The 25476-nt window shown below is 37.6% G+C and overlaps 1 protein-coding gene across 2 annotated transcripts in view; it reads left to right on the top strand.

Annotated features, from left to right (window-relative positions):
- Positions 1-25476, top strand: part of LOC127881358 (uncharacterized) — a 90594-nt gene that overhangs the window by 37091 nt on the left and 28027 nt on the right. For both annotated transcript variants that reach the window (XM_052429129.1, XM_052429130.1), the window contains exons 11-19: positions 383-454; positions 1704-1814; positions 4619-4840; positions 9641-9758; positions 15555-15679; positions 17217-17306; positions 18965-19147; positions 20809-20906; positions 22703-22898. In XM_052429129.1, the coding sequence (XP_052285089.1) occupies positions 383-454; positions 1704-1814; positions 4619-4840; positions 9641-9758; positions 15555-15679; positions 17217-17306; positions 18965-19147; positions 20809-20906; positions 22703-22898 (1215 nt within the window). The remainder of the gene's footprint in view (positions 1-382; positions 455-1703; positions 1815-4618; positions 4841-9640; positions 9759-15554; positions 15680-17216; positions 17307-18964; positions 19148-20808; positions 20907-22702; positions 22899-25476) is intronic.

Raw genomic sequence — 25476 nt, forward strand, 5'->3', positions numbered from 1 at the left:
GCCTCTGCATGGACGTCGCCATCTTGTTTGTCATGTGCTTACCCCCTCTGTAATGTGAGTGTTATCTATTTAATATGAGGCGCGCTCTGTGAAAAGGGGGTTTAATGCATATTTGTAACGTGGTGTCCCAGATTAGCCTGTGTGGACTGCAGAGGGCTAATCTGGGACGACATTTTCCGTATAAATTGGGTTTTTGCTAAGAAGGGATTTTTTAACAGAAAGTATCATGAACGTGGAAAGTGTCATCCCTGATTTACCTGTGCGGACTGCACAGGCTAGTCTGGGATGACACTTTACATACTTGCATTAAATGACCTTTTCACATAGCATGGCTCATATGTATTAATCCTTTTCATGTTTTTCTTTGTTTCTTTGTTCACAGAAAGGAATTTTTGCTGATATGGCTGTTGGTATAAGGAACAGCAAAGTTTTTGTGGCATTTGTTTCGGATGAGGTAAGAATGTAGTTTAGTTTTATCCCTTGAGGAAGGGCATTGTCTGTTAGTGGGTGGTTCGTAACCTGTATTTGTTGTCTTCTCTTAAACTTTAACATCTCTTTGAAGATGTTTACATAATTTTAGAAAATTATTCCCCCTGACGATTGCTAACAAATCTCATGTCTCTGAGTGAAAGGTCAATGTTGCAATTTAAGGTAATAATGCATACATTTTAGTTTCCACTCTGTAATTTCTACAAGGTTTCAAGGTTTTTAATAAAAAACTGATTTTATTCTTTATGCCAATATAATATTTACATGCAATTCTTATGCAGTCCCCGCCGTAATTTGTGAGGGCATGTGTCCTCTTAGAACGGTGCTCATTTCCTCTAATCATTTTCAAGGTTATTTCAATATGGTGCTCACGTTTGGGGATCATTTCTTCATTTTGGAATTCATTATTTTATTTTTTGGTGTTCATGTCTTCATTGTGGGGTTCATTTCTTCATTTTGGGGTTCATTTCTTTATTTTGGGATTCGTTTCTTTATTTTGAGATTGTTTATGCCCCCGGATCGAAAGATCGGGGGCATATTGATTTTGGCCTGTCTGTCTGTCATTCATTGCGTGTCCCAAAACTTTAAATTTGGTTAAAGGTTTGTGAACACTCTTGCAATATTGAAGATAGCAACCCGATATTTGGCATACATGTGTATCTTATGAAGCTGCCTATTTTGAGTGGTGAAAGGTCATCCTTCAAGATCAAAGGTCAAATATGTGGCTTCAAAGCGGCACAAAAGGGGGCATTGTGTTTCTGACAAACACATCTCTTTATTGTACTTCATTTTGGGTTCATTTCTTCATTTCGGGGTTCATTTCGTCATTTTGGGATTCATTTCTTCATATCGGGGTCATTTCTTCATTTTGGGATTCATTTCTTCATGTTGGGTTTCATTTCTTCATTTTGGGATTCATTTCGTCATGTTTGGATTCATTTCTTCATTTTGGGATTCATTTCTTCATATTGGGATTCATTTCGTCATATTGGGATTCATTTTTTCATTTTGGGGTTCATTTCTTCATTTTGGGGTTCATTTCTTTATTTTGGGGCTCATTTTCCCCCATCTTTTTGAGTATGTTGATAAGCAGAGTCCAGTAACTGCACTTTGGAACTCATGGTCATTAATTTCATCAAATCATTTTGAATGTCAATTTCATCATATCATTTTGAATGTCAATTTCATCCAATCATTTTGCATGTCAATTTCAGTATGCAGAGTCAGATAACTGCTTGATGGAGCTGAGATTCGGCATCTTGAACATGGGTCTTCCTGTCGTGGCTGTAATTGTTGGCACAGGGAGCAAGTGGAAGCAAACTGAGGTACATATGTTTCCTGTTGACCCTTAAATTCCACTTAGAAGCAAAGTGAAAATGGCTATGTGCAAACAGCATAAAACCCAAACACCCTGCGAGTTAGAGAAAAGGTCATTAATTGTATATACCTTTCTAAGGGACTACAAATGCGTTATTTTGTTAAAATAAGTATCTAAGTGGTAAAGGGTTAAATACATATCTAAGTGGTAAAGATTTTTATAAGTATCTAGGTGGTAAAGGATTAAAAATGTATCTAAGTGGTAAAGGGTTAACTACGTATCTACGTGGTAAAGGGTAAATAATGTTAAATATGTATATATATAAGTGGTAAAGGATTAAATAATCCACACTCAGATATACATTTTAACACATTTGTTTTCCCTTATAAAATCTAATTAAATGTTTGACCTTTCTAACTAGATTCAACATGTAAAGGCTTCATTTCACACTCCTAAGATACTGATGAGCAACAAACAGCATAAAACCTGAACAGCCTGAAAGTTACTAATGTACCCACAGGTTCTTCTGGTTTAATGCTAGTTGAAAATAGCCGTTCTTACTTTGCCTCGCAGCAGGAAATTGTTAAACCATTTGTAGACATTTTTCATTCTTTTTATCTGTTTATTATATTCACATTACGAAGTAAGGCTAGTATGCCGAGATCAGAATAGATATCTTCCCGTCCTTAGAAACAAACGTGTCTGCAGATGTTCTATCTCATGTTTTGCCTACAACATTTAAACTTGCTGGCATGGGAGCTTGTGAAATTGTATTTGTCCTTTTTAGCTCATCTATTTTTTGAAAAAAAATTATGAGCTATTGTCATCACATTGGCGTCGGCGTCGGCGTTGGCGTTTGCGTCCGGTTAAGTTTTGCGTTTAGGTCCACTTTTCTCAGAAAGTATCAATGCTATTGCATTCAAACTTGGTACACTTACTAACTATCATGAGGGGACTGGGCAGGCAAAGTTAGATAACTCTGGCGTGCATTTTGACAGAATTATGTTCCCTTTTTATACTTAGAAAATTGAAAATTTTGGTTAAGTTTTGCGTTTAGGTCCACTTTTCTCATAAAGTCACAATGCTATGGCATTCAAACTTGGTACACTTACTTACTATCATGAGGGGATTGGTTAGGCAAAGTTAGATAACTCTGGCGTGCATTTTGACAGAATTATGTGCCCTTTTTATACTTAGAAAATTGAAAATTTGGTTAAGTTTTGTGTTTAGGTCCACTTTATTCCTACAGTATTAAAACTATTGCTTTCATACTTGCAACACTTATTAACTATCATAAGGGGACTGTGCAGGCAAAGTAATGTAGCTCTGACTGGCATTTGGACAGAATTATGTACCCTTTTTATACTTAGAAAATTTGGTTTAGTTATGTGTTTTGGTCCACTTTACCCCTAAAGTATCATAGATATTGCTTTCATACTTGGAACACTCGCAAACTATCATAAGGGTACAGTAAAAGGACAAGTTGCATAACTCTGGTTGTCATTTTTACGGGATTATGGCCCTTTTTTGACTTAGTAACTTTGAATATATGGTTAAATTTTGTGTTTCGATCCACTTTACTTCTTAAGTATCAAGGCTATTGCTTTCAAACTTCAAATACTTTCATGCTATCATGAGGTTACTGTACCTGTCAAGTTGAATTTTACCTTGACCTTTGAATGACCTTGACTCTCAAGGTCAAATTATTAAATTTTGCTAAAATTGCCATAACTTCTTTATTTATGATTAGATTTGATTGATACTTTGACAAAACTACTCTTACCTGACATACCACAATAGACTCCACCCAAACCATCCCCTGTGCCCTCCCTGCCCCCCCCCCTCCCCCCTCCCCCCCCCCTCCCCTATTTTTTTTTTTTTTTAAAGATCATCTCACAAATGACCACCACACCCTCACACTATACCCCCCCCCACCCCACCCCACCCCCCAAATTTGTTTATTGAAACGGTTAAAAAACACAAATATTTATTTTTATTATTTTATGTTTGAAATACCGTCCAACCATCACACCCAAGAATCCCCCCCCCCCACCCTAATTTTTTTTTTTTTTTTTAAGATCATCTCACAAATTACCACCACACCCTCACACTTTACCCCCCCCCCCCCCCCAAACCCCACCCCCAATTTTTTTTTTTAAAACGGTTTCCAACCATCGCACCCAAAAATCTCCCCCCACTCCCCCCCCCCCTCGCACCCGAATTTATTTTTTTTTGGCGTTTTTACACACCCCCACACTATACACCCCTCTTCACTCTGCCCCTCCCTCCTTTGTGATTGAAAATGAGAGACCCTTCACCTTTAAAAAGAAAATAGATGAGCGGTCTGCACCCGCAAGGCGGTGCTCTTGTTTGTATTAGTTTTGCCCTGAATTAAAAATAACAAAAGGTATGCCCCTTTAATCTGAGAATTTCTGGTACTATATTAAAGATACTTTTTTTACTAACATCGCGGCAACTTGAACATCAAGATGTGTTACATTTTGTATGTCACATTGTATATAGGTCCTCTACTTAGTGTCATCAAATCAAGACCCCACTGTCACAATTGTCGTTATAAACCAAAATTCAAAAAGGATTATTATTTAGTGTATATTTTATTGTGGTTCTTTTAATCTTTGTAAGAAAAAGTGCCCCAGCGGTCAAACGCACCTATTTTACAGATTTCACATCTTAACTAATAGGCGCCGGCACAAAATCTTCTATTTAGAAGGAGTGCTGTACCAGAAGAAGAAGAGGCCTAACTCAGCTGTATATCAAGAAGCACATTAAATATTGTCTTACTCAACACAGGTTGGCATGCTACTGGCTAGGGCTAAGGCGTTGGAGGTCTACCTACAGAAGGAGAATCCCGAGGGAGTCAAAGTGCTCATTCAGTACGTGGGGGAGGCGTTGGCAACTCAAAAACTCACGGAAAAGAAGAACGCTGAAGCATCTGGGAAGGATAAGAAAAAGCATGTCAAGCTCGCTGAAGTGGACACTGAGAGAAAAGGCAATTCTTCTGTGGCTTATCAGGTGAGTGCTTTTTTTCCAACACATTTTATTTCCAGATTTCAAACACATACATATAACGTATGTAAGAGAAAACAAAAATGTAATGCAATAAGTGATGAAAAAGATGAATTTGCAACAGAACTTTGGAAGTAATCTTTATTATCAAGTCAATGGCATACAAAGGATTAAGAATAGTGAAGTTGACAATGTATATAACTGAACTATACAAATGTAAGAACTATTTAAATATTATACATATTTTTATGCCCCAGGTAGGGTGGCATATAGCAGTTGAGCTGTCCGCCAGTATGTCAGTCAGTCTGTCCGTCCGTCAAAAAAAAACTTAAACATTGGCAATAACTTTTTCACTATTGAAGATAGCAACTTGATATTTGGCATGCATGTTTATCTCATGGAGCTGCACATTTTGAGTGGTGAAAGGTCAAGGTCATCCTTCAAGGTCAAATGTCAAATTTATGGCGTCTGTCCGAAAACTTTAACATTGGCCATAACTTTTTCAATATTGAAGATAGCAACTTGATATTTGGCATGCATGTGTATCTCATGGAGCTGAACATTTTGAGTGGTGAAAGGTGAAGGTCAAGGTCATCCTTCAAGGTCAAATGTAAAATATATGGCGTCTGTCCGTCCGAAAACTTTAACATTGGCCATAACTTTTTTAATATTGAAGATAGCAACTTGATATTTGGCATGCATGTGTATCTCATGAAGCTGCACATTTTGAGTGATGGAAGTTCAAGGTCAAAGTCATTCTTCAAGGTCAAAGGTCCAAAAAAAATTCAAAGCGGCGTTCTCATGAAGCTGCACATTTGAGTGGTGGAAGTTCAATGTCAAGGTCATCCTTCAAGGTAAAGGTCATCCTTCAAGGTCAATGGTCAAAAAAAAAATCAAAGCGGCGTTCTCATGAAGCTGCACATTTTGAGTGGTTGAAGTTCAAGGTCAAGGTCATCCTTCGAGGTCAAGGTCATCCTTCAAGGTCAAAGGTAAAAAAAAAAAAAAAATCAATGCAGTGTTCTCATAAAGCTGCACATTTTGAGTGGTGGAAGTTCAAGGTCAAGGTCATCTTTCAAGGTCAAAGGTCAAAAAAAAAAAAAAAGCGGCGCAATAGGGGGTATTGTGTTTCTGTCGAACACATCTCTTGTTTTTATTTTATACATATATTGATCAAAAAACAATATAATTAGATAAATTTGGCAATAGCATTAGAAAACAAAAATCAAATAAACATATCTGTTGAAAAAATGAACTATACAATAGCAAAATACATAATTATATATGGTTCGCCAAAGAGATTTTAGCATAAAAATGCACATTCAGACTAAAAAAAATATGTTAAAAAGCTGTTCCAAATTGTTCCAAAAGTTTCTATTTGATCATCATTGAAGTTTTTAACTCCTCAATGTTTCGCCTATTGAAGATATGTACTGAAATCTAAATTATACCCCCACAAAGGAAGTTTAGGGGGGTATATAGGAGTGAACATGTCTGTCGGTCGGTCTGTCTATCGGTCCGTATTAAGTGTCCGCTCTCTAATTCAAGTAGTTTTCATCCGATCTTCACCAAACTTGGTAAGAAGTTGTATCTACATGATGTCTAGGCCAAGTTTTAACATGGGCCTTGCCGGGTCAAAAACTAGGTCATGGGGTCACTTAGTGCGTTTTAAACATTCAGCATGTTGTCCGCTCTCTAATTCAAGCAGTTTTCATCCGATCTTCACCAAACATGGACAGAAGTTGTATCTACATGATGTCTAGGCCAAGTTCAAACATGGGCCTTTCCGGGTCAAAAACTAGGTCACGGGGTCACTTAGTGCATTTTAAACATTCAGCATGTTGTCTGCTCTCTAATTCAAGTAGTTTTCATCCGATCTTCACCAAACTTGGTCAGAAGTTGTATCTACATGATGTCAAGGCCAAGTTCGACCATGGGCCTTGCCGTGTCAAAAACTAGGTCATGGGGTCACTTAGTGCGTTTTAAACATTCAGCATGTTGTCCGCTCTCTAATTCAAGTAGTTTTCATCCGATCTTTATCAAACTTAGTAAGAAGTTGTATCAACATGATGTCTAGGCCATATTCGAACATGGGCCTTGCTGGGTCAACAACTAGGTCACGGGGTCACTTAGTGCGTTTTAAACATTAAGCATGTTGTCCACTCTCTAATTCAAGTAGTTTTCATCCGATCTTCACCAAACTTGGTCAGAAGTTGTATCTAGATGATCTTAAGGCCAAGTTCAAACATGGGCCTTGCCAGGTCAAAAACTTGGTCACGGGGTCACTTAGTGCGTTTTTTAACATTCAGCATGGTGTCCTCTCTCTTATTCAAGTAGTTTTCATGCGATCTTCACTAAACTTGGTCAGAAGATTTATCTAGATGATCTGAAGGCCAAGTTTGAACATGGGCCATGCCAGATCAAAAACTTGGTCACAGGGTCACTTAGTACGTTTTATACATTGAGCATGGTGTCCGCTCTCTATTTAAAGTAGTTTAAATCCGATCTTCACCACACTTTGTCAGAAGTTGTAACTAGATGATGTGTATGTCAAGTTGAACATGGGCCATGCCGGGTCAAAAACTAGGTCATGGGGTCACTTAGTGTGTTTTAAACCACACCATGTTGTCCGCTCTCTAATTAAAGTAGTTTTTGTCCAATCTTCACCAAAATTGGTCAGAAGTTGTATCTTGATAATGTCTAGGGCAAGTTTGAATACGGGTCATGCCGGGTCAAAAACAAGGTCACGGGGTCACTTAGTGCGTTTTAAACATCAAAATGTTGTCCACTCTCTAATTCAAGTAGTTTTAATCCAATCTTCACCAAACTTGGTCAGAAGTTGTATCTAGATGATGTCTAGGCCAAGTTTGAATATGGGTCATGCCGGGTCAAAAACTAGGTCACTGAGTATCTTAGTGCGTTTTAAACCTCACCATGTTGTCCGCTCTCTAATTCAAGTAGTTTTCATCCAATCCTCACCAAAATTGGTCACAAGTTTTATCTTAATGATCTCTAGGACAAGTTTGAACATGGGCCATTCCGGGCCTAAAACTAGGTCACGGGGTCACTTAGTGCGTTTTTTAACATTCAGCATGATGTCCGCTCTCTAATTCAAGTAGTTTACATCCGATCTTTACCAAACTCGGTCAGAAGTTGTATGGAGATGATCTTAAGGCCAAGTTAGAACATAGGACTTTCTTGGGTCAAAAACTAGGTCAAGGGGTCACATAGTGCGTTTTATAAATTAAGCATGGTGTCTGCTGTTTTTTGTAAAGACGACATGCAAAATATTATTTGTCAATGCGGCATGTGGGGGTAATAGTCACGTCTGTGACAAAGCTCTAGTTGGGAATGTTGTTCTAATACTTACTTCTAAAAATATTAAATTATTTTTATAATTTTAAGGCTCTTGTATATATTTTATTAGGTTAGTACTTACCTGACTAATATATATTATCATATTAGTATTTAACTAATTTGAACTTGATTCTTGAGATTATGATTTTGTTAGCACTTACATGAGTTTACACTTGACCATCAGCTTTTCTGACTGTAGAGTTTGTTTTTTTTACAACTGTAGACTGTATGTATCGATTGTTTGATTCAAATACTTTCTTATTCTTGTGGGACTTTTTTATTCTTTCGTAGAATGACAGGTTGATGGTATAATTAACCAGATTTTTTATGGAGTTTACAAACTTTATATTTGTATTTGCACAAACTTGGAATTACTGTTACTTAAAAATTGAACGAAAAATTGTGTTTGCTCAATAACTAAGATTTTGACACGGGCTCTGTTGGTGAAGTGGTTTTGTTCACAATTTTGGGAATGGGGCCGGGTGTCTTTTGATTGGGCAAATAATTGTGACATTTTGGAAAAAATTGTGAAATCAGTGTTGTTGTTTTTTAGTAACAAATGCAAATAAAATGCGAATACAAATGTTTTGAATATAATATTTAATAATGTGTAACTTGTAGAGCTGGATGGGAGAAGAACTACATGTTAACTCTTTCAGTGCCGGAACTGAATTTTAAAGGCCTTTGCAAACAGTCAGGATCCAAACTGTTTGCTATTCTGATAGTATTCTTTGAACAAAATCGAAGACAATGCTAATTTTAGAGATTCAGAAGACGACAATTTAGCAGAAGACAAATTTCCCAGCATGCAAAGGGTTAAGATCTTTAAAAAAAATAGTATTTTTTGGAAACCTTCAGTTGGGAATTTAAAGGTCCTATTTGGGAAATATATATATTTTATCCATATGAAATGGGGCTTGTTACCTGCCCTGATTTTGAATGAAAAAAAACACTATGGTGTTAATTTATGCAAAATATTATCCCAAGTGTCAAATCACGGTGTGACCTAATTTGAAACAATAAACCTCGTTATGAGAAAACTCGGCTTTATGTATGTGCATAATGTGTTGTCTGTGTGGACTGCACTGGCTAATCTGGGACGGCACTTTATGAACATGCAATAAGCTCAGTTTTCCCAAAACAAGGCTCTGATGTTCATCCTGATATTTTCTATTTTAAAAAACTCTCAACCTTAAGTTCATATCCTATCCAGCACTATAAGTTGAACTCAAGTTACCATAATATTGCAAACAGTTTTATTCTCAATATTGGTGTATTTTTTTGCAGAAACACATCACCACTTTTTCCCCCATTTTTTACCGCATTTAATTTCCCAATCCAATGAACCCAGCCCCATTCAGAAAATGGTGAACAAAACACTGTTATTATCCCTAGTGTTAAATCACAGTGTGAATGATTTTGATGCGAATTGTGTCTTCTTGTGTTGTTCAGGAGGAGGTAGAGCTTATACAGCGCAAGTTCATGCGCCACATCCTCGGCTCGATAGCTTCTCTGGATCAGATGCCGATGCCGAGACTCATAATTGTTGACTTCGTGAAGGACAGCAGCTGTAAGTAGTGCTTGGTGGATGGGTATAACCCTTCACCACTCTGATACACACTTTGACATGTTTGTGAAGGACAGCTGTAAGTAGTTCTTGGTGGATGGGTATTACCCTTCACCACTCTGATACAAACTTTGACATGTTTGTGAAGGACAGCTGTAAGTAGTGCTTGTTGGAAGGGTATAACCCTTCACCACTCACTTTGACATGTTTGTGAAGGTTAGCTGTAAGTAGTGCTTGTTGGATGGGTATAACCCTTCACCACTAATATACACACTTTGACATATGTGTAGTCCGTTAGAATATTTTATTAAATTTAAGACCTTTCTAACAAGATTGAAGTTTTAGAAGCCTTATTTCTCACCCTAAGATACTGATGAACAGAAAACAGCCTTAAACCTGAACAGCGAAATATTCGCTGGTTGTTTTGTGTTTTTATGTTGTTTGTATATAGCTATTGCTATTATAGTTGGAAGGTATAACCCTTAACCTGTTAGATAAGCACCTTGACGCCTTTGAATATACAATTAAAATTAAGACTTTTTGTACTAGTTTTTATTGTTTTAAAGACTTCATTTCAATCCTTAAGATATTGATGAGCAGCAAAAAGCATCAAACCTGAACTGACTGCTAGATACTCAAAGGGTGTTCTGATTGTATGCTGCTTGCACAAAGACATTTTACTTTGCTTTTGAGTGGGAAAGTTATATCTTTCAATAGTGTTAATAATTTCGTAAGGCTCATGCTGATGTGTGTCTTCATAAAAAATCTTAAAATCGTTAAGTGCGATCTTGAGCATAGCTTAGTAAATTGTATTATATGCTTTCCAGTGGAATATAGAATTATATTGTTTATTTATATATATATATCATTTAATCAGCTGTTATCATAGGTACCATGTGATTAACAAGTATTCTACATTATTGGACAAAATAGTGTCCAATATATTAAATGTTGGATGATCAAGTTAAATCAAATATATAAAAGCCTAAACCAAATGTTCCTTTTACTAATAATCACGATAATCTATATTATGTTGAAACTATTGTTGATTCTGAAAATAAATCGGACACAGTTTGCATACTAATTAATAGGGGACTCGACTCTCGGCTTGTCCAATAGGGTGTATCAGTTTTGTACAAATATATCACTGAAAAATAAACAATTTTGTTCAATAACCTATAATTGATTAAATAAAATTTGATTTTAAGTGAAAAATATAAGGGAATATAGCTTTAATTGCTGGGAAAATCACTTAATTTATCAGAAAAAAATCACAATCTTTTTCCATCAAATACATCGGACAAACAGTGTCATCCTTTCTATTGTAAATGCGCATCGAATATTCACAAACATGTGTTTCCCACCATCCATGATAAAAATCATAAAGCTGCTATGACGCACATATTTTGTCAATTTGTTTTCACCAATATCATTTAGGACGTGATTTACCACATAGATATAAGATTTTTTTTTGCATCTTTATTTATTGTATAAAATCATAAACAGGCATGTGATTTCTCATCCTTTCAGTTCCACCCTTTTAATCTCAAATGAATTGTACACATAGTTATTAACATTCTAGGACCTTTAAACAAATGAAGAGTTTAGTTTACATCTGTAAGGGGGGGGGGGGGGGGTAGGGCATTCTCCTTCCTGTTCTTTTATCACACCCCTGATAAAATAAAAGAAAATGTGTTGCTTTCAATGTATGATCAGATATTTATTTCATTCATTATAGTAAAATGATATTTCTACTCATGTCTATGCCACTTGTGATTTTTTTTTCAACGTAGATGCCTAACTCAGATTTTACCCTAAGCTGACCTTTGAAAGCGACCAATCAATTTGAATATTAAATTTCCCGCCGGTAGGCCTGAAACTTTTCGAAGTAGAAAACTTGCAATCTACAAACGTTTTTCAAATTTACATTAACATGTTTGTCAATCCTTATTCTATATTTGAGAAGTATAAGGTATGAAAAGGGATACTACAGTTTGTTAAGGAACGATGTTAACTGCATATTCAGCTTAAACAATTTTATCTCTTACGATAAGGTTTGGGAGAGAGAGCAGTTTCACACTCAACTCTCGACATCAATACAGTTGGTGTGTGCCCTTTTATATTAAGAAGATTGTCAGATCAAGAGCATTTGTAAAGGCTGTGTTCTCATATTTGGTAATTACTGTGATATTGCATTCTGTGCACTCATAAATTTTAGATCATATAACTTATAAGTATTGTTGTTCAATAACCTGATATATACGCTTTGCCGAAAATATTTAAAATTGTTTTTGAAATCGACCGTTAAACACGTAAATGTATAAAGCTTTAAACAAGTCGTCATTCCAGCAGTGGAATCGTTACCTCACTTTATTGGATTGCATTCCAAGCCACAAGGTATCGAGGTCAGTTCGCGTTCAGTTGCAGACATCATTATATAAATGTTATCGCATAAACTATTTGCACTTGAAGTTTATTTTGATCAGAAAGATATTAAATGAAAATATTTGGCGATATTAATATGGTATGTGTATCATAGATTCTTAATGTGATTTCAACAATTGCATGATAAGTACCAGTTTTGATTAATTTGATTAGAAATATTCAACCATTTAGACTGATTTATTAAGCATGATTGCGATGATTCACACAACTACATGTATTAATAATGGAATCAAATAACAATGTCCGACAAACCACAAAAGTAGGTCTGTTTGAAGAACGTGCATAAAAATATTTTAAATATGTACTGATGATTCGTGCATTTCCAGCTGGAATATATGCTTTCAATTACTTCTATTCTTATTGTGTTTTTCTATTCTGGAAATATAGTTATCTGAACAATACTATATAATAAAGCGAAATAAGCCACGAATCGTTCATCAAAACCGGCAACAACGCCGTATATATTGTTTTAAAGATATTTCTTGTTTTCTATAACCACTTAAAATCAAATTGCATCATGCACCAAAGTCAATAAATAATACTCTGTATATTTCTCATTTCAGTTGCCAAATTATTTTAGCCGTGCTCTGTGAATAGGTGGTTTTATATATGAGCTTAAAGTGTCATCCCATAAGCCTGTGCAGTCCGCACAGGCTAATCAGGGACGACCTTTTCCGCTTAAACTGCCTGTTTTGCTAAGAAGTGACTTTATATACAAACGAAAAATATCATAAAAGCGTAGAGTGACCAACTGCACAGGCTAATCTGGGACAACACTTTAAGCATATGCATTAAACCCCCTTTCCACAAACCGCAGCCCATTTGTCTTGAAATCTGGCATTCAACAATAATTCAAAAATATAAGCAGCACTCAGGGAACATAAGGCTTTTTGCATGTTTGTAAATATTCTTCCCAGATTAGCCTGTGTAGTCTGCAAAGGCTAAACATCATTGTGTCATGAGGTATTCTTTCAGTATGTTTTTTTTTAAAGATATCTCTTCTTAGTGAAAATCAATTTAAGCCAGAAAGTGTTGTCCCAGATTAGCAGGTGCAGACTGCACTGGCCAATCTGGGATGACATTCTACCCACATTCATTTAAACCCGCTTTACCAGAGCGCTATCTATGTCTATCAGCTACTTTTATGTTTCTAAGGTGGAGCAACACACCACCTTCCCATCACTTTTATCTTTATAAGGTGGAGCAACACACTTTCTACCCACCACTTTTATCTTTATAAGGTGGAGCAACACACTTTCTACCCACCACTTTTATCTTTATAAGGTGGAGCTACACACTTTCTACTCATCATTCTTATCATTCTAAGGTGGATCTACGCACTTTCTACCCATCACTTTTATCATTCTAAGGTGCAAGGAAACACTTCTTACCCATAACTTGTATCATTATTAGGTGGAGCTACACGCTTCCTACACATCACTTGTATCATTCTAAGGTGGATCTACAAACTTCCTTCCCTTCACTTTTATCTTTCTAAGGTGGAACTACACACTTCATTACCATCACTTTTATCATTCTTAGATTGATCTACACACTTGCAACCTTTCACTTTATCTTTCTAAGGTGGAGCTACACACTTCCTTACCATCACTTTTATCATTCTAAGGTGGTTCTACACACTTTCTGCCCATCACTTTTATCATTCTAAGGTGGATCTACAAACTTTCTACTCATCACTTGTATCATTTTCAGGTGGATCTACACACTTTCTACCGATCACTTCTATCTTTTTAAGGTGGAGCTACACACTTCCTAACCATCACTTTTATCTTTATTAGGTTGAGGTACACACTTGCTAACTATCCCTTTTATTATGCTCCCCCCCAAAAAATGTTTGGGGGGAGCATATAGTCGCCACTTCATCTGTCCGTGTGTCCATTCGTCCGTCCGTCCGTGCACAATTTTTGTCCAGGCTATTTCTCAGCAACTAATGACCGGAATTCAATGAAACTTTATGGGAAGCTTCACTTCCAAAAGGAGATGTGCATATTATCATCCGGTTCTGGTCGGATGATTTTTCATTGAGTTATGGCCCTTTAAAATTTTCCATTAACTGTACATATAGTGCAATTCTTGTCCGGGCTATTTCTCAGCAACTAATGACTGGAATTCAATTAAACTTTATGGGAAGCTTCACTACCAACAGGAGATGTGCATATTATCAGCGGGTTCTGGTCGGATGATTTTTCACAGACTTATGGCCCTTTGAAATTTTCCATTGTACATATAGTGCAATTCTTGTCCGGGCTATTTCTCAGCAACTAATGACCGGAATTCAATGAAACTTTATGGGAAGCTGCACTACCAAGAGAAGATGTGCATGTTATCAGCCGGTTATGGTCGGATGATTCTTCACAGAGTTATGGCCCTTTGAAATTTTCCATTGTACATATAGTGCAATTCTTGTCCGGGCTATTTCTCAGCAACTTATGACCGGAATTCAATGAAACTTTATGGGAAGCTTCACTACCAACAGGAGATGTGCATATTATCAGCCTATTATGGTCGGATGATTTTTCACAGAGTTATGGCCCTTTGAAATTTGAAATTTTTAAGTTGCTAAACCATCCATCGTATTATTTTGTCCAAAGTTATGCCCCTTAAGACGTTTTCTGTTATCTGAATATATAGTGCAATATTGTGACAAAAAAACCTTTGGGGAGCATCACCTGTCTCAGACGGTTTCTTGTTATTCTAAGATGGAGCTAAACACTTTCTATCCATCACTTTTATCATTATAAGATGGAACTACACGCTTTCTACCCATCACTGTTATCATTCTTAGATGGAGCTACACACTTTCTACCCATCTTTTTTATGTTTCTAAGGAGAAGCTTCACACTTCCTACCTATCACTTTTATTTGTCTAAGGTAGACCCACACACTTCCTGCCCATCACGTATCTTTCTTCTAAGGTGGAGCTACAAACTTCCTTCAGATCATTTTTATCTTTCTAAGGTGGAGCTTCAAACTTCCTTCCCATCCCTTATCTTTCTAAGGTGTAGCTACACACTTCCTGCCCATCACTTTTTTCTTTCTTAGGTGGAGCAAAACAATTCTTTCCCATTTCTTTTATCAATCTTAGGTGGAGCTACACACTTCCTTCCCATCACGGATCTTTCTTCTAAGGTGGAGCTTAACACTTCCTTCGGATCACTTTTATTTTTATCATTCTAAGGTGGAGCTACACACTGTCTACCAATCACTTTTATCATTCTAAGATGGTGATACAGTTTCTAACCATCAGAACTAAATCGTTTATTGACAAATAAACTGTGATAAGCCAGTATTTATTTCTTAATAATAGTAATAGTTCACTTCTCAAAATTTCAGCTAAAGGGAAATCGGAGGAAGGCCGCGAGAGTTCTGTAGGAAACACAAAATCATACAGGAGGACTCAACGTGCTCCAATATCAAAGAAAGGGGGCCGACCAAGGTCATCAAGGGACCGACTCAATGTAAGCTTTATAATGAGCGTAATACATGTACGTTAAGTGTGGTTCCGGATAAGCCTGTGCAGTCTGGACAAGCTTTTACAGGATAATACTTTCTGCTTGTTTCTTATTGAAAGTCCAGTAAAGGCAGTTTTAATACACTTAATGCACCTGAATGCTGAAATCTTTACCACTCAGATACACACTTTGATGTGTTTGTAGTCCCTCAGTTAATCAAATCCAATTAAATACCTTTCTTACTTGATTCAAGTTTTAAAGGCTTTATTTCAAAACCTAAGATACTGATAAGCAGCAAACAGCATAAAAACTGAACAGACTGCGAGCTGGAACGGGTTGAGGAATGTGTTGTTGTTATTTAAAAAAGATTACAATTTTCATAATTCCCTCTGACTCTCTCTTGCCTCTTTGCTGTTCTTACATAATTGGCTCCTCCTCCTTGTTGATAATCAGTATTTAACTGTCAAGGCATTTTGGATCATGCTAGAAATATGAGCCTTGTTTTGGAAAAACTGGGTTTAACCCTTTCAGTGCGGGAACCGGATTTTAAAGGCCTTTGCAAACAGTTTGGATCCAGATGAGATGCCACAGAACATGGCGTCTCATCAGGATCCAAACTGTTTGCTATTCTGATAGTATTCTTTGGAAAAAATCAAAGAAAATGCTAATTTTAGAAATTCAGCAGATGACATTTTAGCAGACGAAAAATTACCCAGCATGCAAAGGGTTAATGTATGTAGCTTAATGATTAGCTTGTGCAGTCCACACAGGCTATTAGGGGACAACCCTTTCCACTCTATGGTATTGTTTTGTTTTAACAGAGTAAATTTTAAATGAAATTCCAGTTAAAGCGGAATATGTCATCTTAGACTAGCCTGTGCAGTCGGACTTCACAGGCTAATCTGGGACAACTATTAACGCATATGCATTACGCCCGATTTTCCCGGAATGAGGCTCATATAAAAATTACAGAATTTGGTTTATAAACAGATCTGGTAAAATATGTTGACATACTTGATTTTTTTTAAATATATTTATATGACATGTTAATAACCCAACAGCCATCTATGTAGTCATTTCTGCTAACTCTTATATTTTACCAAAACCTGTGTTTGCTATGGTAAGTTTGATATCTGCAGTTAAGATATTTTCATGAATCAAATTACTGTCTGGTCCAATTTAACAACAAACATGTTTATTTCTAGAGATTTAAGTTTTGTATGATCATAATATGTTTTCAGAAAAGTCCCATTTAAGCCCCAGTGGTGATTTTTGTTATTGATGGCTTATTTTGGTACAGTCAATGGAAACTTAAATAGTCTATGTATTGCTTATGCTGATAAAGTGAAGTGAAACCTCATTGTTTTTGTAGGGCTTCTGGTAAATGGTTGATAAAAACCTTCTTTTTCATGTATTTTTTTAATTGATTATAATTACATTTTTGTGCATGGTTTACATTCCCTTTATTGATAAGTAAAATAAACATGTTCTTGATTATAAAAATTATGTTGAAATTTTGGATATGTTTTATTGCTTTGTTAAGGTGGACGAAAACTCTCTTGAAGAGACAGACGACACTGATGACTGGAGCACGGAGAGCTTCTGTATACAAGTCCTGTGTGAACATGAACAGGTATGTATACAAGTCCTGTGTGAATATGAACAGGGCTGTGTGAATATGGGCATGTATGTGTGAACATTAAGAGGTCTGTATGAACATGTCTGTATACAAGTCCTGTGTGAACATGAACATGTATGTATACAAGTCCTGTGTGAACATGAACAGGTGAGTGTGAACATGAACAGGTCTGTGTGAGCATGAACAGGTCTGTATACAAGTCCTGTGTGAACATAAACAGGTAAGTGTGTGAACATGAACAAGTCCTATGTGAACATGAACAGGTATGTATGTTAACATAAGCAGGTCTGTGTGCATGTCCTGTTTGAACATGAACACTTGAGTATACAAGTCCTGTGTGAACATGAACAGGTGAGTGTGAACATGAACATGTCTTCAGCATACCAGTATGAATGTGCACAGGTCAGTGTGAATGTGAACAGGTCAGTTTGAACATGAATAGGTCTGTATGTAAATATTAACAGGTAAGTTTGAACAAGAACAGGTCTGTATGCAAGTTTTGTGTGAACATGAACAGGTGAGTGTTAACATGACAGGTGAGTATTGAAACATGAACAAGTAAGTGTAGGAACATGAACAGGTATGTGTGAACATTAAAAGGTCAGTGTGAACATGCATAGGTCAGTGTGAACATTTGTTGGTGTATACATGAAAATGCAAGTGTGAACATGAACATGTCTGTGTAAACATCTCAGTGTGAACATGAACATGTTTGTGTGAACATGAGCATATATGTATGAACATGTCTGTGTAAACATGAACATGTCCGTGTGAAGTGAACAGGTCAGTGTAAACAAGAACAGGTCAGCATGAACATGAAGAGGTCAGTGTACAAGTCATGTGTAAACATGAACAACTGAGTGTGAACATAAACAGGTGAGAGTGTGAACATGATAAGGCAGAATAAAAGTTATGTGTGAACATAAACAGCTGAGTGTAAACATGAACAGCTCGGTGTAAAAAAGAACAGCTTAGTGTGAACATGAACAGGTGAGTGTGGGAAAATGAACAGGTTTACACATGAACATGTGCAGGTCAGTGTACAAGCCCTGTGTTGGCATAAACAGGTCAGTATTAAGAAGAACAGTACTGGCAAACTTTTTTCTGCAAGTGATACTGTTTTCAGCCTTTCACCAAAATTGCTACTGCTATAACCTATGTTTACATTTAAGGAAATTATATTCCTAATATGTGCAGATGATTTGAAAGTATATCATGCTGTTGTTAAATTGCAAATGTGTGCCACTAGTAGAATATCAAATGATTCTGTTTTGTTATCATGTTTAAAACGGTTTCAAGAATAGGTTTAGTAATAACTAGCATTCTTCATACTTTGATTTATGTCATATGTGTCATTGGTGCCAAAAGAAACATAATTTAAGCCTTGCTTTGTAAATGCATGTGCGTAAAGTGTTGTCCCAGATAAGCCTGTGCTGTCCACACAGGCTAATAAGGGACGATACTTTCCGCCTAAACAGAATTTGTGCTAAGAAGAGACTTTCTGTAAACGTAGAAATGTCATAAAAGTGTAAAGTGTTGTCACTGATTATACTGTGCAGACTGGACAGGCTACTCTGTGGCATTACTTTACGCACATGCATTTATGACCCATTCACAGAGCAAGGCTCATATAATTGTTATTCTGTACACAGGGCTGGCACTTGTGCCCACAGAAATTTCCACTGGCGTTCAGAAATCGGGAACTGCTGGAGGTGTTCCTTCAGAAGGCTGCACCGTACCTGTACCGTATCTACACCATCCTCAAGCAGGGCCCCATCAAACTGAAGTGCTTTTCTCCCGGGAAAGGAAAAGCCTACCTCGACTGGATTCGACTTGTTTGTTGTAGTTTTGATGGCTTTTTGGATATGATTATTGCTGCTTTAAAAGATGGCATGCCCTGAAAAGTTGACATTCACTGAATAGTTATGACTGGTTTGTTAAGTTACAGAAATAAAGCCTAGTAGGTCATGGCATCAGTACAAAACGTCAGCTTGGACACAAAGGGACCCCATTTCCTAATAAGTCCATACAATAAATGTTTTAAATAACACTTTTAGATTTTGTTGTGGCATAGTTAACTTGATATAGGCCTAGTGACCTGAAGACCGCAGATTAGTTTGATCCCCATTGTGGGAGTGTCTTTTAAATCCCCCACCCCCCAAAAGACACCAAGTACAAGATTCCACCCAGGAAACAGACTTGAGAGTGTTTTAAAAAGACTTAGGCTTAAGATGCCATCATTTTTAGCTCGACTATTATATATGAAATATATATAGTTGAGCTATCTTACTCGACCCGGCGTTTCCGTTAGCGTTAGGGTGCAAATGTTAAAGTTTTCATACTACCCCAATTATTTTCATTGTCCCTTGACATATTGCTTTCATGTTTTGCATACTTGTTTACCAAGATGACCCCAACCTATAAACAAGAGCAAACAATTCTATTAAGCATTTTTTCATAATTATGGTCACTTTTCCACTTAGAATATGCAGCAAATGTTCAAGTTTGCATACTACCCTGAATATTTTCAATGTCCCTTGACATATTGCTTTCATATTTTGCATACTTGTTTACCATCATGACCCCAACCTACAAACAAGAGCAGACAACTGTATCAAGCATTTTGACAGAATTATTGCCCCTTTCATACTTAGAATATGCATATTATTGATAATCTATGTTTAAGTTTGCGTACTACCCCAAATATTTCCTTTGTCCTTTGACATATTGCTTTCATATTTAGCATACTTGTTTACCAACATGACCTCAAGAGCAGACAACTGTATCAAGCATTTTGACAGAATTATGGCCCCTTTTATACTTACATAATTGAACATTTTGCTTAAATTGCCATAACTTCTTTATTTATGATCAGATTTTATTAATACTTTGACAAAACAACACTTTTCTGATTACCACAATGGATTCCACCCAAACAAATCTCCACGCCCTAACCCAGAATCCCTGCCGCCCCCCCCCCCATTTTTTTTTTCATTTTTTTTATTTTTGAAAGATTATCTTATAAATGACCACACCCCACATTATACCCCCCTCTCACCCCCCCCTCAACCCCATTTTTTTTCCTTTTTTTTTAAAGATCGTCTAATAAATTACCATACCCCACTTTATACCCCCCTCTCAACCCCCCCCCCAAAAAAAATGAAATTATTTTTTCCTTTTTTTATTTTTGAAAGATCGTCTAATAAATTATTGAATATGAACAATTTCCCCATGATGGCTTATGTTATACTGTCAAGCACTCGAATAGTCGAGCACGCTTTCCTCTGACAGTTCTTGTTAAATAAATAGGTTAAAACTAAACTCATTAAACAAAATAATGGTTTGAATGCTAAAATAAGTAGACTTTAACTTTAATAGAATAAATAACAGTTTGTTTGATAAAATAAATTTCAACTAAACCAATTCAACCACATAAAGGTTAGATTACATGATGAATTACATGTATATAAAGTATGTTTCATGACCACTTTACCAGGCCTGCGAGGACAACCTTGACTTTGTTGGAGCGTTGACCCACTTACGGTCTGAGCTTGCTAAGGACGAGACGAAGGAAATCTTGGGATGTCTGGCCAGGTAAGGATCTGAGGGTCGCTTCATTTATAATAAATATAAAACATAAAGAAATCAGTTGACACAAGCTCATCAGGGACAACACTTTCCGCTTTTATGGAATTTTTTGTTGAAAGGAAGTCTCTTCTTCGAAAAATCCAGTCCAATCAAAAAGTGTCGACCTGATTAGCCTGTGCAGTCTGCATGAAACTCCCTTTTCACAGAGCAAGACACCATTTAAGGCACATGCATTAAGCCCAATTTTTCCAAAACAAGGCTTTTTCTTCTTTATGTATCCTCTTAAAGTTTAGTTTTGTTTGAAGTTCACAACGTTTCTTCTAAAAAAAAATTAATTAATGTTTTCAAAACTCATTCCAAATACCCAGGTATTCCACCCCAGTCAAATTGTAGACAGAATGTTTGTCCGGTGTTTAGCTTGACTGTGAATGGAATAGTTAGAGCTAAAAGATTCATTTTCTGGCGTCTATGTCTGCGTTATGTTGAGGTTAAGGTTTGTGTGCCACATTGCAAGATCGTCATTTCACTGTTTCTACTACAGGTATTGAATTTAAACTTTACACGGTGGATAGTACATGAGGTCATTGACCATTTGCCATAAATGTGACCTACAATTTAGCAGATTTATGTCCCTTTCTATTTCTTAGACAGTTAAGATTAACATTTAGCTGGATCAACTTCATATCTGCTACAGACATTGAATTTAAACTTGACACGTATTTAGGGGTTTTATTAATAAATACTAACTTATACCTTTGACTTCGATCTGCATATAAGCAGAGTTTTCCCCCATTTGTTTACTTAAAAAAATTAAGTTAAGGTTTACCTGTAAAAGGTATGTACTTCTGTTACTTCTACGGATATTGAATCGAAACGACACATGTGTCCTTAGAATCATCATACGAGGCCACTGAACAAGGCCCATAAATCTGCGATGAAATTAATCAGAATTATGTCTTTTTTCAACTGTTGGCTTCTAAAGATATTACATTTTGGTCAATAAACAGGCTTCATGAAAACCATCAGTAAGATGACAACTAAACAAAAAAATTGAGTGGATGTTATATTAATTCACAAAGAATTGGTCAAACCAAATTGGTGGCTTTTTTGAAATCGTAATCCTACATTTAAATAAATGAACAAACTGATATTGTAGCAATTAAAGATAGGCCTTTTTTCAATGTTCATGTTCTTAAAAAAAGAAAGTTGTTATAGTTTGACATCTGCGCTTGTCAACTGTGACAATTTCTTCACTTGCATTGCTTTTATGACATGCCCAATTGAAGCTGTTATGGGTCATGAAAAGAATGCTGCACGCAAGCCTTAGTGGCGGGTGTTTAGAATAACTTGAGCCATAGAATCATAACATGTACAACATGATCGATGAGACATGATTTACTAGTGCATAACATGAACGTTAACACAAATCAGATTTCCTGTTTACTCCCAGGTCAGATGTTATTTAGGTACTAATTCAAATAAAATATATGAGCCTTGCTGTGTGAAAAAGGGGTTTAATTCATGTACGTAAAGTTCTGTCCCAGATAAGCCTGTGCAGTCCGCACAGGCTGATCAGGGATGACACTTTTTGCTTTTACGATATTTTACGTTAAAGAAAGTCTCTTCTAAGCAAACATCTAGTTTAGGCAGAAAGTGTTGTCCCTGATAAGCCTGTGCAGACTTGATATGGTCACTGACCATGGCCATAGCTCTAGCTTACATTTATATAATGTCAATTTTGTGCTCCAAAAATTTAGGTTCATATTTGTGTTTGCCCATCAACAGTCAAACTTTTGCTCCAGGTGTCGTCTGCCGAGCGGAAAGATTGTCTGGCTGTGCGGAGAGCACCAGCAGATGCAGAGAGTGTCCAAACTGAGTACGGGTAACAGCGGGGGATCCTACAGTCGCAAGGTGGTCCTGTACACGGAGGATAAGCTGATGAGTGAGAGAATAATCGAGTCTGCCGAGTACAAGGTGTTGAAGGCCGGGTCAGACAAGGTAGGTGTTATACAAGTACAAGGGGTTGAAGGCCAAGTCAGTCAAAGTGGGTGTTATACACGTACAAGGTGTTGAAGACCAGGTAAGACAAGGTGGGTGTCATCCAAGTACAAGGGGTTGAAGGCCAGGTCAGACAAGGTGGGTGTTATACAAGTACAAGATCTTGAAGGCCAAGTCAGACAAGGTGGGTGTTATACACGTACAATGTATTGAAGGCCAGGTCAGACAAGGTGGGTGTTATCCAAGTACAAGGTGTTGAAGGTCAGGTCAGACAAGGTGGGTGTTATACAAGTACAAGATCTTGAAGGCCAAGTCAGACAAGGTGGGTGTTATACACGTACAAGGTGTTGAAGGCCAGGTCAGACAAGGTGGGTGTTATCCAAGTACAAGGGGTTGAAGGTCAGGTCATACAAGGTGGGTGTTATACAAGTACAATGTGTTGAAGGCAGGGTCAGACAAGGTGGGTGTAATACACGTACAAGGTGTTGAAGGCCAGGTCAGACAAGGTGGGTGTTATACAAGTACAAGGTGTTGAAGGCCGGGTCAGACAAGGTAGGTGTTATACACGTACAAGGTGTTGAAGGCCGGGTCAGACAAGGTGGGTGTTATACACGTACAAGGTGTTGAAGGCCGTGTCAGACAAGGTGGGTGTTATACACGTACAAGGTGTTGAAGGCCGGGTCAGACAAGGTGGGTGTTATACACGTACAAGGTGTTGAAGGCCAAGTCAGACAAGGTGGGTGTTATACAAGTACAAGGTGTTGAAGGCAAGGTCAGACAAGGTGGGTGTTATACAAGTTCAAGGTGTTGAAGGCCAGGTCAGACAAGGTGGGTGTTATACAAGTACAAGGTGTTGAAGGCTGGGTCAGACAAGGTGGGTGTTATACACGTACAAGGTGTTGAAGGCCAGGTCAGACAAGGTGGGTGTTATACAAGTACAAGGTGTTGAAGGCTGGGTCAGACAAGGTGGGTGGTGTACAAGTACAAGGTGTTGAAGGCGAGGTCAGACAAGGTAGGTGTTATACAAGTACAAGGTGTTGAAGGCTGGGTCAGACAAGGTGGGTGGTGTACAAGTACACGATCTTGAAGACCAGGTCAGACAAGGTGGGTGTTATACATGTACAAGGTGTTGAAGGCCAGGTCAGACAAGGTGGGTGTTACACCATTACAAGATCTTGAAGGAGGGTGTTATACAAGTACAATTTGTTGTAGGCCAAGTTAGACAAGGTGGGTGTTATCCAAGTACAAGGTGTTGAAGGCCAAGTTAGACAAGGTGGGTGTTATACAAGTACAAGGTGTTGAAGGCCAGGTAAGACAAGGTGGGTGTTACACAATTACAAGATCTTGAAGGAGGGTGTTATACAAGTACAATGTGTTGAAGGCCAGGTAAGACAAGGTGGGTGTTATACAAGTACAAGGTGTTGAAGGCCAAGTCAGACAAGGTGGGTGTTATACAAGTACAAGGTGTTGAAGGCCAGGTCAGACAAGGTGGGTGTTATACAAGTACAAGGTGTTGAAGGCCAGGTCAAACAAGGTGGGTGTTATACAAGTACAAGGTGTTGAAGGCCAGGTCAAACAAGGTGGGTGTTATACAAGTACAAGGTGTTGAAGGCCAGGTCAAACAAGGTGGGTGTTATACAAGTACAAGGTGTTGAATGCCAAGTCAGACAAGGTGGGTGTTATCCAAGTACAAGGTGTTGAAGGCCAGGTCAAACAAGGTGGGTGTTATACAAGTACAAGGTGTTGAAGGCCAGGTAAGACAAGGTGGGTGTTACACCATTACAAGATCTTGAAGGAGGGTGTTATGCAAGTACAATGTGTTGAAGGCCAGGTCGGACAAGGTGGGTGTTATCCAAGTACAAGGTGTTGAAGGCCAAGTTAGACAAGGTGGGTGTTATACAAGTACAAGGTGTTGAAGGCCAGGTAAGACAAGGTGGGTGTTATACAAGTACAAGGTGTTGAAGGCCAAGTCAGACAATGTGGGTGTTATCCAAGTACAAGGTGTTTAAGGCCAGGTCAAACAAGGTGGGTGTTATACAAGTACAAGGTGTTGAAGGCCAGGTAAGACAAGGTGGGTGTCACACCATTACAAGATCTTGAAGGAGGGTGTTATACAAGTACAAAGTGTTGAAGGCCAGGTAAGACAAGGTGGGTGTTGTACAAGTACAAGGTGTTGAAGGCCGGGTCAGACAAGGTGGGTGTTATACAAGTACATGTTGAAGGCCAGGTAAGACAGGGTGGGTGTTATACAATTACAAGATCTTGAAGGCCAGGTCAGAAAAGGTAGGTGTTATACAAGTACAAGGTGTTGAAGGCCAGGTCAGACAAGGTGGGTGTTATACAGGTACAATGTGTTAAAGGCCAGGTAAGACAGGGTGGGTGTTATACAATTACAAGATCTTGAAGGCCAGGTCAGAGAAGGTGGGTGTTATACAAGTACAAGGTGTTGAAGGCCAGGTTAGACAAGGTGGGTGTTATACAATAACAAGATCTTGAAGGCCAGTTCAGACAAGGTGGGTGTTGTACAAGTAAAAGGTGTTGATGGCCAAGTCAGACAAGGTGGGTGTTATACAAGTAC

The sequence above is a fragment of the Dreissena polymorpha genome, chromosome 5 (genome assembly GCF_020536995.1).
Source record: "Dreissena polymorpha isolate Duluth1 chromosome 5, UMN_Dpol_1.0, whole genome shotgun sequence".
Lineage (NCBI taxonomy): Eukaryota > Metazoa > Mollusca > Bivalvia > Myida > Dreissenidae > Dreissena > Dreissena polymorpha.